Source organism: Ornithodoros turicata, chromosome 3, assembly GCF_037126465.1.
Source record: "Ornithodoros turicata isolate Travis chromosome 3, ASM3712646v1, whole genome shotgun sequence".
NCBI classification, from domain to species: domain Eukaryota; kingdom Metazoa; phylum Arthropoda; class Arachnida; order Ixodida; family Argasidae; genus Ornithodoros; species Ornithodoros turicata.
The window spans coordinates 65,203,894-65,221,623 of record NC_088203.1 but is presented as its reverse complement, the minus strand read 5'-3'; the positions used below and the strand labels follow the sequence as shown (position 1 = coordinate 65,221,623).

General features: G+C 44.0%; 1 protein-coding gene across 3 annotated transcripts in view; it reads left to right on the top strand.

Annotated features, from left to right (window-relative positions):
- LOC135388547 (calcium-binding protein E63-1-like) overlaps positions 1-17,730 on the top strand; it is a 376,381-nt gene that overhangs the window by 19,483 nt on the left and 339,168 nt on the right. Inside the window, exons 2-3 of one of the 3 annotated variants that reach the window (XM_064618155.1) lie at positions 762-856; positions 16,347-16,447. In XM_064618155.1, the coding sequence (XP_064474225.1) occupies positions 16,355-16,447 (93 nt within the window). In that variant the 5' untranslated portion in view covers positions 762-856; positions 16,347-16,354. Of the gene's footprint in view, positions 1-761; positions 857-16,346; positions 16,448-17,730 lie in introns of those variants that run through there. The other 2 variants (XM_064618154.1, XM_064618153.1) reach the window with 2 other exon arrangements.

The following is a 17,730-nucleotide window of genomic DNA, read 5'->3' as shown; positions in this document are numbered from 1 at the left end:
TTCCTTTCGTGTTTTGATATCTTATTATTTTGCTATACTCTCACGCTCTCAACTTCCGATGGTGTCTAGCAACGTTGGGTATCTCGTTTCTTGTGTTAGCGAGCCGTTGTACTTTACGACGTGTTTATATCTATCGATTTGTAGTGCTGTAAAGTGCAAATTAGCGGACCTAAGCGGCTCTTTATTTTCCGTCGTTGTCATTCGAGCAGCGCGTGTTGTTCCGGTGAAAATTGAGTTGAATGAATCGTCACAGTCCCAACTTATATCGCGCAGTGTTGACCAAGGCCGAGAACCAAGAATTCTGGTGAGTTATGCTTTCGTAGACTGTCTGGCTTAGCAGTGTGTTACCCACACATAGTTGCATTCTCATACGAGTAATTTGACTGAATCAAAACAACCGAAGTGCCTGTAATAGATGTAGCTCGGTATGTGTTAGTAGATATGCACCGTTTGTAGTTCGTTGCGCGTTTAGGAACAACAAATTCATTCGAAGTTAAGACACCGATAATGCCGCACCGTACAGCAGATTTATCAATGTGAGCCATATTTCATTTGTTACAATTTGTCGTCATATTTATTCAAAAATAAAAGCACAAGTCGGCATACCTGAATTGATCTCCTCGAATTGCTTACCGCGAACATCTGGAAATGTTGCGCAGGCTTTGCACCGTACTAAGCGCAAAAGCATATCTGATTAGAATAAATATTTCAAGAGGAAGACATTTAAGTACATTGTTATTTATAGCTATTTTCCATTCCAGTCATGTTATGTGGCTACGCTAAGGATTCCGAAAAAGAAAAACAACAACAACATGTCTAATAGGATGTTGCTGCCCAGGGAGTCTTGGCTGAAGAGGTGAGCTGTTAAGATTACCAATGTATCATACGGTTATGTTGTGAAGTGAAAAATAGTGTAGTAGTGCACGAGTGTTAATTCGTGCACTACTTTTATAAGAAGAAATGCTTTTATTTTTGAACAAATATGACAACAAATTTTAACAAATGAAATATGGCTCACAATGATAAATGCTGCTGTACGGTGCGGCATTATCGGTGTCTTAACTTCGAATGGATTTGTTGTTCCTAAACGTGCAACGAACTACAAACGGTGCAAATCTACTAACACATACCAAGCTACATCTATTACAGGCACTTCGGCTGTTTTGATTCAGTCAAATTACTCGTATGAGAATGCAACTATAATGTGTGGATAACACACTGCTAAGTCAGACAGTCTACGAAAAGTGCAGCAATGTGCGGTGAGCATCATGGCGAAACGAAACTTTTAAATCGTGCATTGCACTTCATGGTAGCTGCCAGAAACGAAGCAAACTTATGAGACACTGGATTACAGGTATGCTGGCATCTTTTTCATTCCTGCATATCATTTCACATTACACTGTTCATGAATACATGGTGTCATGTCATGGATGTCATGTCTCACGATGCTGGGGAAGTAGTTGCATGGGGAAGTGTGCATGGTTCTAGACTTTTAATTTTTGATCGCGTAATCGGAATATCGGCACCTCTCGCGTTGTGGCTTGGATGTGACCAACCAAGTGCTGTTCCCTTACTAGCGCTTCTTACAAACGACAAAACAGAACATATGGGAATGTATATTTTTGATTACTCATATATAACGAGAAAATGTATCGTTTTCAGGTTGCTGCCACTACTCCATGTGCCCGCAATTGTCCTGCGTGTATGATTACAATAACGACATCGCCCACCACGGCGGAAGTGTTTTGCACACACGCGTTTCAGCATGAAGCCTGCAGGTAACATCTGATGCTTACCCTTCGGATATACTGATTCTGAATTTACATATTGTAGCTTAGAGGAATTCCGAATGCCTAGAGTGACACACACTTATAACATTGTGACATCAGTGCAGTGGCATAAGCTCTAATGCACACTTGTACGTATTTAGAGTATTGTATTTAAAATACTGTAGTTTAAATACAATTTGCGGTATTTTGGTGCTCTACTCAATACTTTTCGTTTTGTGTATTTGTACTCTATTTAAAATACATTTTATGGTATTTTCTACTCAATACTCTAATTACATATTTTGGATCTCCCTCTCAAACTTTCTGTGTCTCGTCTTTCCATTATCTTGCTTGTTCATTGGAAATTTCCTGAGTCCCTAGGACTTGACCCGGACATTTGCCCTTCTTGGAAGTCTCCATTTAGAGATCTTGCCCCGTGTGTACTAATCCTTGGTGAGTGAGGGTTTTATTATGTGTGCCCTGATGCGGTAACGCCGAATTCTGACCTCGCCGAGCAGAGACCTGCTAGAAGTTTGCTTTGTTCTGGGTCACATATACTTAGTGGAGTTATGTGGTATCTGATGATGATGATGATTGAAAGAAAAAAATGGGGATTGTAGCCCCCATCACGAGGGCCGGTTACCCCAGATCACCTAAGGAAAGGAATGCCAGACACATCCACTCACACGCACTGGAGATGTCGCGAAGCGGCGACGAACGCCACAGACAGGGTCATAGCCCGTCTAACAGCTTGGTGCCCCTTAAAAACTGTGTAAAGGCTCGCAAAGCTGGCAGTTGAGTGCTCGTTGGTCATGGGCCCAGCACCTTCTGCACTCCGAAGGGTCGATTGTCAACCCGGCCTAACGCGGCTACAAGTCTGTCACGACACTCAGAGTATCTTGGGCACATAACTATTATATGTTCGACGTCTTCGATTCAGCCACAGACTGGATAATTAGGAGAGTCCGCCTTCCTAAGCCTGTACAGGAGTCTTGCACTGTATGGTACATTGAGCCGGAGCCTGTGAAACAATGACGTAAGCTGCCGTGGCATGGATGTTGGGAGGACCAGGGCTAGTTCGAGGTCAACCCGGTGCAGAAGGGAAGTTCCAGCCTCGCCACAAAACCATTGATCTTTTGACAGCTTATGGCTCAGAGACTTTAAGGCACTCATGGCGTCCGCCTTCGTGAAGTAAACAGTGCGGAATGTACTATTTCCATGTGCTTTCCCGGCGTTGTGATCAGCCGCATCATGTCCGGTGATCCCACAGTGGCCAGGTATCCACCGGAAAATCACGTCATGGCCAGCGGTCGCTGCTTTTTGGTGCGCTACTAGTATGTCATTCAGTACAGGAGCTGAGAGGTGGTGTGTACCCGGTGTCATAAGAGTCTGTAAAGCGGCTTTAGAATCACAGAAAATAAACCATTTTCCCTGGGAAGGCGTGCACGAGATATGCTCTATGGCTAGAAGAAGAGCGTGTAGCTCTGCTGCTGTCGATGAAGTACGATGCGATAGTCGAGCACTGCGCGCAGTATTCGACGCTGGTACAACGAACGAAGGCACAGGCGGATCCTGTATATATTGTGGAGCCATCCGCATATACCGCCGTGCGATCATCCAGACGTTGGATCAGTTCCAAGCTCAGCTGTCGCTGCATGCAAGGAGGTGAGGACTTCTTCGACGAAAGGCCTGGAACTTCTGTATTGACTCTGAAAGGCACAACACCCCACCATGGCAAAGCCGATGCTGGAATGCGTTTATATGATGGTGAGATGCCTCGGTATGACAGAATGGCCTGGTGAAAAAAAAAAAAAAAGAATGGCCTGGTGACGCATGACATTAACGACGGATGTAGCTTTCTCCTTTATGCGTTGAACTTCGGCTGACCAGGACAGAGATCTGTCTACGATGACCCCAAGGAACCTGTGATGTGTTACCCTTCGGAGTTGTTCACCATTGACTTGAAGTTGAAAGTTCGGTAAACGTTTCCTCGTGAACGGCATCACTACTGTTTTCTCTAACGACACATCCATGCCCCGTTGAGACAAGAATATGGTAACCTTGTCTAGTGCCTCCTGAAGACGTGTACGAAGCGCTAGCCACTGTTTCCCGGCAGACCACAGACATAAGTCATCGGTATATATACTCAGACGCACACCTCGTCACCAGGGAGAGGAGTGTCGCCAGTAGGACATTAAAAAGCATTGGACTGAGTACTGCTCCCTGCGGCACTCCTGCGGTCACTAAGTGTTTCTGTGTATCCCTGGTGCTGGTACGCATCAACACCGCCCGGCCACTTAAATAGTTAGCAATCCACCTCAGCGCTCGCCCCCATATGCCGAAGGAATAGAGGCCATGCAAAACATGAGAGTGACTTCCAGTGTCATACGCCCTTTTGATGTCAAGGAACACAGCTGCAGTCAATCGTCCACCCAATCGCTCCTGTTCAACTGTTGATACTACGGATGCCGGTATCTCGGAGGCTCTCAATTGGATCTACCAGCGGCTGTAAATTAGGCTATAAACATTGCCTACACACAGCGCTTAGAATGCCAGTCTGGAAAATCTGCTCGAAACGGTATTCCTTTTTTTTTTCTGCACTCGCTTACATAATAATAATAATAATAATAATAAATAATAATAATAATACTAATTTTACTCAAGAGAGCAAACTACCAATATAATAAAACAGGCCCGTCTAAACGGAAAAGCTTGTGGCACTGGGCCTGAAGCAGTCAGTGGCATACAGTTTGACAGTACATGAACATATAAAGGTACTACATCCTATGATAAAGTTGCCGTAGCGCTTTTTTTAGTTTGTACTTCGATTCCAAAGAAAAACTGTCGAAGGGGAGCTCATTAAAGATACGAGGTACATAGCATTGCCTGCGACAAAGTCCATATTTTGTGTGTGAGAAATGCACAACAGGGCAGCATTCGCTAACCGGGTCCTATATGAGGGGTCCCAAAAATGTTTTTACAACATGCAATTTACCTTGATAATAACCCTATTGTTCATGCAAAAATGACATTTTGATATGTATAGTTCTGGTAAGTAAGCATTATCAAATATCTGAATTCATTTACAAGGCGTTGGTGCAAAAGACTTTTCAGAATTTCCGTCGTAGAACAGACTTCTTATTATTACCCGAAAACTTCAGTAACATATTTGAAAGGCTCCTTTCCTCCGTGTTCTCCCTTCTTTTTCTTTCACCTTATGGGCACCGTGCGCTAGAGTTTTCTATCGACGCCAGCGGCCCCTCGAGGGGAAACGCGGCGTAATGCCCTGGTACCAGCCAGCAGCGTCTAGCAGTGCTGTGCTAGTTTCGCCGTTCGAAAAGAGCGATTTGAAGCTGCCTGCATAAGAAAGTCAAAGGAGAAGACAAAATGGAAACTAATTCTATGTGGTAATCAGCCACGACAACCAAGTTACTGTGAAAGAGAGGCAACTTGCCGTAAAGTTTTCGTCCTTCTCGCTGTATCGTCCCGCCGATCACGTATTTGAGAGAGCGCTTTCACGGCAATCCACCCAACGTGCCGCTCAAATCCGTTGTTTCAAACTTAGAACTCATTCCTTGCATTTAGTATATTTGTCAATGACCAGTTGAGCATCACGATGCGGACTTATAGTACAGCAACTGACGTGAAAAAGTTGCCAATAAACATCGTGGAGCTTGGCTAAAATTAGTGTCTGCCATATGTCGTACAGTATTTATCTCTTTTACTCGGACCCTAATTTTGCGGCGTGTCGGCGAAGACTGGATTTGGACCTCGTCTTCCTTCAATATAAAGCTTGCATGCGAACACAGGGAGTTATTTGTCCTCCCCGAGCTGCGTTTCGCAAGCCGTCATCATTTTATGTAGGTGCATTCTGTCCCTATGATCTTATTATCATTGCCAAATCTTGTGATCTCGGTTTACAAGTGGTTCTTTGCTCCTTCCTATTCGTCCGCGCGCACACACGCAAACACACACAAAAGTAATCATGCGTTTGTCGTACAGCAACCTCACTGTTTCTTCTTAATTATTGTCATTTTTATTTTATTCTTTAGCATAGTTTATGTTTTGTGTTTCTTTTGCGTGATATTTCTGGCTGCTTCTATGTTGCAATTTGCGACAATGTGTCTGATGCGCTATGTCCACCTATACTAAGGCCGCTGTGGTCGTTGTTTAGCACTAATAAAACATTATTATCATTACATATCCAGTTTCAAACAAAAACACGCCTTATTTATATCCTGAAACAATCTTGATTGTCTGATTGATTTTTATTACTATGACTTTGCATCAAATGCAGGCACAAAGGGCTAAAAGGGAATCCCCCGACTTGAGCGATGCAAGTTTGGGAATAATTTGACTAAGGAACTTATCCTGACAGTGCATCATCACGTTAACGGATTATGCATAAGAAAGAAACGCGAACGTTTTTTTCCGCTATCTTCGTAATGTATATTCCAATTCGTTGTTGACTGTATTATTGTGAATTCTTCAGTGCGAGATTTCCGTCTTCATAGCGCAGGTACTGGATGCAGCTAGTCTCTGATGTGTAGTTTATAATTGGTAGTCCTTTGCGGATAAATGTGCACTTAACTTCACGTAAATACGGGCCGCGAATACTACACGCTTGTCTGCGCTACACACTGTGTCACACATTGTGCATAGACACGACATAATGTTCCAAGTGCAAAAGGCTTTCCCATCGCATACATTTTACGTGACAAACCACTTCCGCACAAGTAGTCTCACGGGTTAATGAGCCCAAAGCCGATATATAAAATTCGGGAAAACACCCATACGCACCAAAGCTACATACGCGAAGGCGCCGATACGGCGTCAGTACCAGACCGTTACGCGCGAAATCGCCACGGGTGGCGCTGTCGATCAAGCGACCGCAGCGTCCTCTCGCTAGTGCACGGTGCCCATACCCGCTCAGAAAAATGATGTCAGTCGACAACCCCAGTGACAGGGGACTCCCTTTCTTCTGGTGTACGAGTTTGCAAAACCGTACAAAGGAGGTGAAGGGCGATAAAGGCTAGGGGTCGACACACGGAAACCAACCAAAAAAGATATGGGAAGGTCGAGCGGCAAGGCCTTGCAGCGGGAGTCGCGATCTTCCCAACACAGTCTTTTTTTTTTTTTTTCCTGAACGCCAAGAGGAACGATTCGACAAAAAATAAAAGGACACATTGTAGAAAAATAATAACTATGGTCACCTGACAACATAACAGGTTCTTGTTTGAGTGTGGCAAAAAAGTACAGTTCGGCCTCCTTATTATGTGGGACAGGATAATATATGCCTTCTTTTCTTTTTTTAGAATAATTTCTGAAGCGTAAATTTTTACTCCAGATTTCGTTGTGTTGGATGCTGAGGTCTCAGTTAATTCAATCTAAACTTGAAAACGTGAAATTCGGTCGTGGAAAAGCTGAAGAACTGGACACCATGTGAGCCAAATTTATGCGTATTTTAGGAAAATCACTATTCTTGAAGGGCAACACAGATGCAATTACAAAATTGGGGTTTCCAGAGATGAATATGAGCGCTAGTTGCCAAATGAAGGAATGATCACGGAGAAGTCGTTTCATATAATAAAAGCTCGCCCGAGATGCCAGATTTTCATCCCCGGAAAAAATGTCCCCAGGAAGAACCGTCCCCAAAGAAAAATGCCCCCGGAGAAATCGTCTACGCAAGAACGAAAGCCGTTTGATCGAACGCGGGACATTTGGTCGAAAGTCATTTGATCGAACACCGTTTGATCGAAACGGCAGCGGTCGTTTGATTGAGTTTTTTATTGCTTCGTTTGGAGCAGATGCATACTATAAACAAGATTGATCTAAAGTTTTATATGGCTGTTAATACAATATCTGTATTTTATACTATGGCGAAATTTCCTTCTTAGCATTTATACTTCGAGTGCCTTTCGTGCACATATCACTATCCCATTTCGGATCCCAGCAATGAAAAGCACAGTCTATTGAAGAAGCACAGACTATTGGCTGCTCCCAACTTGAAGACATTTTCTTCGGTATGTGTCCTACAGCTACGCGGGATACTTCCGCATTGTTCTATTCAATTCAATTCAATTTTATTCAATTATATTTCCTTTCGGGTGGGAGAGAGTAAAAAGCCAGAAGGCTATGCTGTTCATGAATAACCAATAAAACGTTTTTCTGCAAATGACCAGTGGTCTCCCCTCTTTAGCTGCAAAAAAAAAAAAGCAAGAAACAAACAAAAAAGGAGAAGACACTGATTGCCTCATGCTCCGTATGTTCGAATCAAAAGTTACAGAAAAAGAGGTGCTAAGGACACGCTGCGAGCTTCGAACTCCCTTCGAAAAAACGTCTTTCGAACAGACGGCGTCGATCAACCGGCTTTCGACCGAACGGCTTGCGACCAAGCGGTCTTCGATCAAACGCCTTCTCCAAACAGCTTAGGATTTCGGAATAACTCCTTGAACTCCATCTTTATGTATAAATGTACAAGATAAAATGAAAGGAACTTGACGCGCGACGAGGTCTCGGAGCACGATTTCCGTCTCATAACGCTCTGATTATTACCCGGAAACTTCAGTACTATATTTTTAGACACTCCTTGGTTTTCACAGGGTACTTCACATTACACCAGACCTTTCGTTCAGCGTAGACACTAGAGAATTTCCTAGGTGAAATAGCAAACTCAGTAACATGCCTCATACCCTAACGACCTTCGTTTTGTGGTTGTACCAATATAGCAGCTGTCTATGAACCAATCAATGTCAATCCGTATTACAGGTCACTTCTTTTTATTTAGTTATTTTTTTCCTATTCAAAGAAGTACCCGTGAGGTACCGCGTTAGCATCGTAACAGCTCGTTGTGTATGGTTTTCTGTTGGATGTAACGGCTCGTTGTGTGTACTGACTTATGGATGTATCGGCCAGAAATGGACGTAAAGTCTCGTTGGATGTAACGGTCGTTTGTGTGTAAGAGCAGGGTGGATGTAACGACTCGTTTTCGGGTGTAAGAGCATGATGAACGTAACGGTGTGTTGGATGTAGTGGCACGGAATCGCTCTAACCTAGGTTCCCACCGGGGACGATTTTTCCGTATCCCGGAAATTACAGGAGCGCCGTTGTGAACAGCTGAGGAAACGGATCATAGCCGATAAAGTGCTATCACATTATTTGTTTAAATTGGGAGACGGGATTTTTTAAATTAACATGCATGCTAATGCACAGTAAAACCACTGAACAAGGAACATAAATGCGATTACACCCACTGCGCCGCTTGTGTTGTGCCCATTACATCTGTTCTTTCTGTTCCTCTCTCGCAAAGTTTGCTGAGTACAGACAATGCGGTAAGATTAGGAAGGGATCCTCCAACAACAAATAAATATTGACTATGACACGAGGTGATTCATCACTGGTGATTTTCCAAGGTCCTGCTACCTTCTACTTATTTCTGGCAGATATGTTAGCCGCGTTCTTTTATAAAGGGGAGTACTACAGAATACTGAGCGCAATGACACATTACCTTCTGTATTCGTATCAATGAAATGAAACGCAAATGCCCACTATCCTGAGGCTCTGACTTCACGCTCGTTGAACGTGGATATCATGCCAACGTTATGTGGTATCTCTTTGTCATCTTTTTGGGACTTGTGTTGGTTAGATGACTCCTATCACACAGGGACGGCTTGCGTAGTACGCGGGATTTAGATGATTCATGTCACATAGCGGCGACTTGCCGCATTGACTAGTGACTGGTGACTTTTTGCGTTCAAGAATAAATAGTATCTTAATTGTATTTGAAATACTTTTTGAAGTATTTGGTACTCTATCTTAATTACTTTAATTTTCATGTATTTATACTCTATCTTAAAGGACGACGGAAGCGAAAATAGGCTGCAAAGCTATTTGCCTCATATTGCGATGTGTACCAAAATAAACCGGAATTCGACTTAGATTTGCGTATATTAGTTGAAATGCCGCCACAATCGCGATATAACATTCGGCCGTGGAGCACTCTGAGCCCCTGGTGAGCGTCGCCGCGCCGCCGTAGCAGACCACGGAAGTGACGCACGTTGGCTCTCCTGTTGGAGTTCCTGACTTTCATTTGGCGTTTCGGCGTACGTCTAATACCCGCTACGGGGAAAGAACGGAGACGAAGAAGCATGTACGAACCCATCTCTCATAGGATATATCGCCTTCAGACTTTCACGAGATCTCCGTATCGAACATCTTCAAGCGTTATTCAGAATTCGCCGTGTTTGTGCCGTTTACCGGTCAGCCGCACATGGAGCGCGAGAGATATTTGACGTCACGCGCTCCTCAGATTTTCCCGCAATGCTTGGCGCGCTCCATGGGCGATCGTGTCGGGTGGGCGGCCTAGCGCGCTCGTAATCGTCAAAAATATGCCCATCCGTACAGCGTACTTGCAAAATACTAGTGGCACCATAATTTTACATAATATTTACACCTTGTTCGGTCCCTTTTTTGCAATGGACAAATTTCGCTTCCGTTGTCCTTTAATTACATTCTAACGTCAGTATTTATTATCTTATCTTAAATACATTTTTGAGTATCTTGTACATGTCTGCTGAGTCTAATGTAATGCCCCACGAAAATGAACGCGGGGCAGTGGTTTATCCAGAATCCCAAGCACGAGAAGGGTGTTGGAAAAAATTGTGGGGGGAGGTCATCATTATAGTTACGTCATTACAGCTTAACATATTATTACAGACGTGTCTGAAGCTGAAATTGCAAGGGCACTCCCTGTAGGGGGTGCACAGGCAAAAAAGTTAGGGGGGGTGCAGGGGGGGTCTGGATACAGCACTCACGAGGAGGACACCTCCACCCCATGTAAAGCCCCATAAAACACCTCCTGAAATATTTTCCTGGCTATGCAGCTGCATCATTATGTTGTCATTGTTGTCCATAATTCTTGAATATGTTTTGAATATATGAAAAAAAAAAAAGTCTGCTTGACAGCACGTGTCTTATGGTCATCATCAAACAAGAGCATATGTCATTTTGTTCAGCGCCTTATGTACCTTTTTTTAAATTTCAGGTGGACGTAAATTGTAGAAGGCAGCTAGTGGGGGAGAAGATCATGGTCATAGGTCATGTGGCTCCTGGTGCTCCCAGTGGGCACCCTTGTGGAGTAACTTTTCAGAACACACACAGTTTGCTCACAGAACCAACGAGTAGGATGTTGTTTGAATACTGAGAGAATAGGCATAACACATACAAATATCGTGTGACACATATGACAATAAAAACATTTTTCACGAGGGATGCATGAAACACTGTGGCAATATTGTGGGCATGAACCATTGTGTGTGACACAAGCCGTGGGGGCACACCGCCTCGGACACACTTTGGGAAGCATAAAACACAGGGATTGCTAATATGGTGGATGCTTCTTTTTCCTTTTTGGCCGTGATGAAACATCTTCGGCCGAAATGAAACTACCTTCGGCCGTAACGAGGCACTTGGGAATTAAAGGATTTTCGGCCGTAATGAGACTTTCGGCCGTAATGAGACTTCGGCCGTAATGAGATGTTACCATGGGTTGGTGTAGATTACGAAAAAGTTTTGTGGCTATTGTATTAGAAATCAAATAACTGGAATGCATAGCATTTTGTGCTCGCAAATAGACTAGCCAGCGAAGATGAAAAACGATCATCTACAACATGTTTACAACGAAACTAAAGTGTGTTGTGAGTAAAGTGCGGATAATTGTGCACTAAAAGCTTTGATAGCATATGAAGTTACCTTTCCTTGGCCATTTCCTGATTTCTTAATTGGCAATCGCCTTGTGCTCAGACTCATTGCTGGCAACATTCGTTTATAAAACCATATATGTGTGTACTGCCTATAATTGCCATCCGTACTATCCGATCACACTTGTACGTCGGCATACTGTAAGTATGCACTAGTAAAACAATACGAAGAGCAACTAAAAATTCCATAATCAGTCAGCACAGACGCCAGTGACTCGTGGAAACAATAATTGTAGCACAAATATATAACAACAAAATAAAAATAACAAAGTACTTATATAGCAATAGGAGACAAGCAAAAAGACGTGAATGTCTCGAATCGAACTGCGACCCTTTCGTGTCAAAGTCCGACACTTTACCTCTCGACAAATAGCGCAGAGGGTGCGGGCCACCTTAAACTCGCGACGTCAACCATGCACAATGGGGATTATTTCGGAGTCGGAGGCGAACGGCGTGATAAGGACGGCGACCGTGGCGCTATCTAGAATCGGGAAAATCGTGAATCGGAGTTGCTCCCCGACTGGTATAGCCTCTTAAGCTATTCGGGTTTATCTGAAAAACCACGCATTTGTCGGCTCCAATAATCGACAACTGAGCAAGAAAAGTCATTCCTTGATAACTTGTTGACTAGTTGGATCGTTTCCTTAGGTGTGGGAATTACCTGGCACCACGGATAGTAACCCCTGCGACAAGGAAGGGTGGCTCTGTTAAAGTAGCACAGAAGTCATTTTTAACACCCAGTTTTCTTCCTATAAAACTGTTAAGTAAGATGCACCATGCGAAGTACTTTACACCACAGAGTCATAATTATCGCAAAAATAAACCTCTACCCGACAAACGTCATTATGACGTTGGTAGACAGACCGAAGCCATAACAGATCGGAATGGGCAATTGTTCGCAGCCTCCTATTGAAAGAAAAGTCGGAGCTAAGGTCGCGTCTCTTTCAGAGACCATCGTAATCCCCTCAAGACCGTGGCTTTCGGGCGCGACCTTGTTCGCCACTGACTTTGAACGTAGTTCAACTCTACCAAACTCGTGGCTCTGTCGAACATTATGACGTCATTTGTTTACAAACAGGTAGAGGTCTATTGGATTTAAAATACGCCGCAAAAAGCGACCGTGCGCAACGGTGGTGAAGAGCAGTACCAGCCTGTGATCTGCATGGAACCTCGCGCACACGCTATAAGGAGAACGCTCGCTGATTGGCCTAGAGAAATGTTGTCTGCTACTCCGCTGTCGTCTGCTACTCGGCTGTTCGGGGTTCTGATAAAGCCTTTCTCCTTGCTCGGTAATGCTTCGGCCGCTCCTTCTATCCCCAATTCTCCGGGAGAACTGGCAAAACTGGTTTACCGCGGCAAAGGGACAAGGCGCTGACCCCCATTGACCGGCGAACCAGAACGAGTTCTCCTTATACCGTCATCGGTGACGTGGCATCATACCTCCTCATCCTCGTTATAGCTGGAGTGGCGAGTTAAGGGTGAACGCGCGGAGCCATGTTTATGTGAGTTTTTTTTTGGGGGGGAAACAAATTGCACACATCAAAACCTTTCGCGCTATTCTGTATAATGACACATACACTTTCATCAGATGTCTTAATCTGAAATTTTTTTGGATGGCCCTCTGTACTCCTTTAAATCAAACTCACCATGCAGCTGTCTTTCGCGAAGTATCCGTGCAATGCGGTGAACATCCATCTTTACCTAAAGGGAATTCGCCGTTGGAGTCACTGAACAGGGTTCTTATAGTATTTAGTGATCCTACTCGACATGAGGGCATTTTTGAGGCAATTTCAGCCATTTCCCAGGTATGCTTGGAAAACGTCCAGCACCTAGGGCTTTTCTTTTTCTATGAATCGTGCTTTCCCCTCAAAGCAGACAAGGAAACACAAACCTATAGGGCTGTTGCGCTAAAGTTTGAGGAGGGCGACTGGAGCGCCACTCTGACCCCTACCGTCGGAATTCTACGACACGCGGCCGCTCTCGCCCGGTATGCATAACTGGTAGCAACGGGTAGGACGCGTCAAAGAGTGCGCCGTTATTTTATTTTTTTCCCCGAAATCGAACTTTACTCGAATGGAATCGAACTCAACTAAAAATCGCAAACTGCTGTTGTGTCGTACGCATAGCAGCAAGAAGATGGCTACGGCAAGAACTTGCCCGCCCAAGAAAAGTCCCCGGAAAAGATGTCCCCGAAAGAAATGTCACCGACTGGCAGCGCTATTCCGGCTGCCGGCGATATGCAGGCGGCTGTATTGTCTTTTGTACTCCAGAACTAGCTAATTCTTAAAATATGAAGCCCTGAAATAATTATTCCTGACTGCTGCCGCCGTTTACCGTTCTCAGTCATAGACTTACATTGCGGCTATGTAATATCCACGTATAATTATTATTGTGTAACCTGAAGAAGTGCAGTCTCGTGCACGAAAGACTTGTTACCATGTGTAAATAAATAAGTTGCTCCTAGCGTTTAATATCACTCTTTGATCTACTCATCACCGGCAACCTGACATCGCCTATTTTTCTGCCTTCGTATAATTATTGCAGTTGACAAATATCGGCATCCGTTCTCATGAAACAGAACACAAAAACGTTGACCAGATATACTTTTCGTTTTTTTGTATTTGCTTTGCAGTTTTCTGTTTCTTATATTAAAAGTCGACTGTGCAGCCGATGCTTCGGATAATTGTCGCTGTGTGACAGTAAGATCTCGAGTCTAGGGACGACGAAAACAGGCGCACACAGACAGAGTTTGAAGACATCTGCTGTATGTGTCTGTTTTCGTCGTCCCTAGTCTCCGGGTCTCACTGTCATGAATTACACTCACCAGCTCACTTGTTTTTATCAATTCTTTCACTGGGTCGTCGTCACCAGAAACTCCATATACAAAGAAAAAATATAGACGGAGCTCTTTGGAACTCTTACAAACATACACAATATATAGCCTCGTGTATATGTGCACAAGCTTTGTTTCCGTACGCATTAAGAAAAAGTTAGACGTCAGTCTGAATGAGGCGGACATATGTATGATAGCTGATTCCAAATCTAAATAGTCGAGAAGTTCGCTCAGAGGTCCTAGGAAAGAGCAACTAGTTGGGTGTTGAACCACAAAACAGTTTGTGTTTCTTTTAGATGTCCCGTTAATATTGTCCAACTATCTTCAATTATAACGGCGAGCGTTTTGTTAAGTCCCCATTGAATTCGATGAGCACCCTGCGAATTAATCTTTGCCACGTTCTTGTTAAGCCTGATTTTTCTCAGAATGAAATTTATACTTTGGCACCCCCAGTGCACCAGAGAAGCACACTAAACGCCCTAACAAACAGCATCATTCGCGACATACACGCGTCCTTCATATGTGCATCGTGCCGCACATTGTACACATGTTTCAGCGACGTTTTTAGAAAGAATTTGTCGATCCTTTTGACTTTTTTCTATCCGGAAAACAGATGATAAACGATAACACCACAGCAAGTTAGCCAGCGTAGACTGAGTGTCGTCTGTTAGGGAGCGGCCGTGTGTTGAAAGGGTCTCCACTAGCGGCGCTGACACACAAGGTTTGCTGCGCCACCTGGCCCAGCGCAACAGGCCTATAGTATACAAATTGTCTTCATGAAAGGGCAGTTTGATGTTGCAACATTGACAGCATGATCGGGCGCAAGGGAACGCTGCCTAACGGTAGAGGAATACCAGGATTTCGAGGTGTTCACGCCGCCAGGTGATCGTGCCATATGTCGTTGCTTGCAATTTGCGTAGCATGACAGTGAGCGTTTTGGGGAGACAGCGTCTCATTCTTTCTGTGAATATCTCATTTCACTGTTGTAGCGTTTTCTCCGAACTTCGGATATTAACAGAGATATGATAAATAAAAGATGAAAAACTGCGAATCCTCCGAACATATTGAAATTCGAAAGACATCCTCCGAATATGCCGCAAAATGAACTCCGAAAACACGGAAACCTACTTATGAGGTGCTGTGCTAAGGTGCTATTCAGTGCTGTATTTGTCTCGTTTTTCGTCTCTTTCGTTGTCCCCTTGCACTGGGGGTTTCTATAATTTTTAGAATGGATCACCAACCCGCCCTGATCTTAACTTTATTTCACTACTTATAAGGGCCGGGCGGCGTACGTTGTAAGGGCCTTATAAGATAAGATTTCATGTGCCGTATGAAGTAAAAGGTACATTCTTTGCAAAATTGTACCTCTTAAAAAAAGGGGGTCCTTTAAAGAGGTACAGCGTTTAGAGTGTAGGAGCAGCCAAAGTATATTTCGGAGAGCAGAAGTCAGATTCCTTTTTTCAAGGGTTAAAGAAGCTTCGGGAACGATGTGTCCACTACGTTGAACTTCTAGGTGAATATGACCAATTGTAATAAAGGTTTACAACTTTAGGCCGCGTTCTTCCTTGTCGTGCCGAAGACTTTGCAGAACCCCTCGTACAGACGTACAAACACAAATATACTTGTGTAGTAATTTGTCGGCATTTCGGCATATCTCATGCGTGGCTAGCCGGTCTCGGTGGCTTAGTCGGTAGTGTGCCCGCCTGCTCATTCGAAGATCGCGGGTTCAAACCTGGCCAAGCATGGTGCAACTTCGTGGAAGTGTACAAGTTACTCAGACACACCGTCTTCTGCGACGGACGTCAAATGTGGTGTGCCGTGTATCGAGATTTTGGCGCACGTTAAAGACCCCCGAGGTTGGAAAATTAATCCAAAGACCCGACCACTGTGTCGTCTCTCATGATCACAGTTGTCTCGCGACGTAAATCCCCGAATTATTATTATTATCATGCGTTCCTACTCTCAGGTTACGGTCATTCTTTGTAGGCCCGCAAATGAGCGTGGAACCATCAACTCCACGTGCTCCGCCTCGGAAGTATGGAGGAGCTACTGTTCGTAAGACAGCCAGGCGGCGTTCTCAAACACCGGTAAGAAAACCGCGAGCTTTGTCCTTGTCGTGCGAGATGTTGTCTACTTATCGATATTTATGCCCTGCTGTTCTTGGCGAGAACAATGGGATTATTTCTTTTTTCTTTTTTTTTTTTGCTTTTCTACCGAAGGCACGTGGCCTGATCTTTAATCTTGAAATAGGCATGCAATAAACTCTGACGTGTATTGCTTTGGTGCTTAAGTGGATAAAGACGCGCGCAAAGTGTTTGACCTAGGGCGGACTTTGTAAGCAGCTTTCTAATGTTTGAAGCCGAACGATCCGGCTGACGCTGACCAGCCACGTGCTGCTATCGGTTCCTCAAATACCGTTGTCAGTGGTCAGCACATTCTTTATTTTCCCCTCAGACGGATTCAGTAGACCCCGAAGATAGCACAGTATTCCCGCAGGGAGTCAATGGACATGGCGATAGAATGGCATCGCCACAGAAGGGATCATAACGCGTGTTGCACCAACGTGACGTCAGTTGCAGACTTGTACACGTTACCGAAAAAAAAAAGAGACCTAAATACCGTTACTTATATATAAGTTACCTGCTGCCAAAGTACCAAAAGGGAGGCTTCCCGTTACGCGACAGTAACGAGAATAGAATAGAATAGAAATAGAAAGAACGAGTTACACTTATGTTACCATGGTATTACAGAGCCAGGATAAACATGTCAAAATCCAAATTGACACGTGCTTTATTTTGTCCGACGTGGAGTTTGCTTTCAACAATAGCTAGCACTCGACATGGGCATTGGTTATTTTAGTACGTTTCCCTGTGAAAGCCTCGGTGGCAAAACTGTACAATTGCTGTGGAAAGGCATAGCTGTGTCAAATACAGCCACCTTTGTTGAATGCATAGACTGGAAATAGGTTATGCCTGATTAAGTAACGAGGCTGCTTTCCCTTGTTTTCTGTAAGTTCGAAGCCAACAGCTGCTTTTATTTATTTTTAATTTTGCACCACTGCTGAGAAGGTACAGGATACCGGGATTGTGCATTTACGTGAAGTGATAGACGCTACATCATCTATAAGCAGTTCGAAACCATAAAACCAGCCAAGTTTCTCCGACTACCACCTCACAATCCAGCATCAGGTCCAGAAGGTCTTCGATTGATTAGTTAAAAGCAGTGCCTGTAACGTATAACCATGGATGCTAACTGCCACACGCAACAAAAATATTGATTTGTGGATTGGTAAAGAAAAAAATGAAGATGTTAGTCCCAAAAATATTGATGACGCTTACCTGAACATACTTCTTCAAATTCGAGTACGATG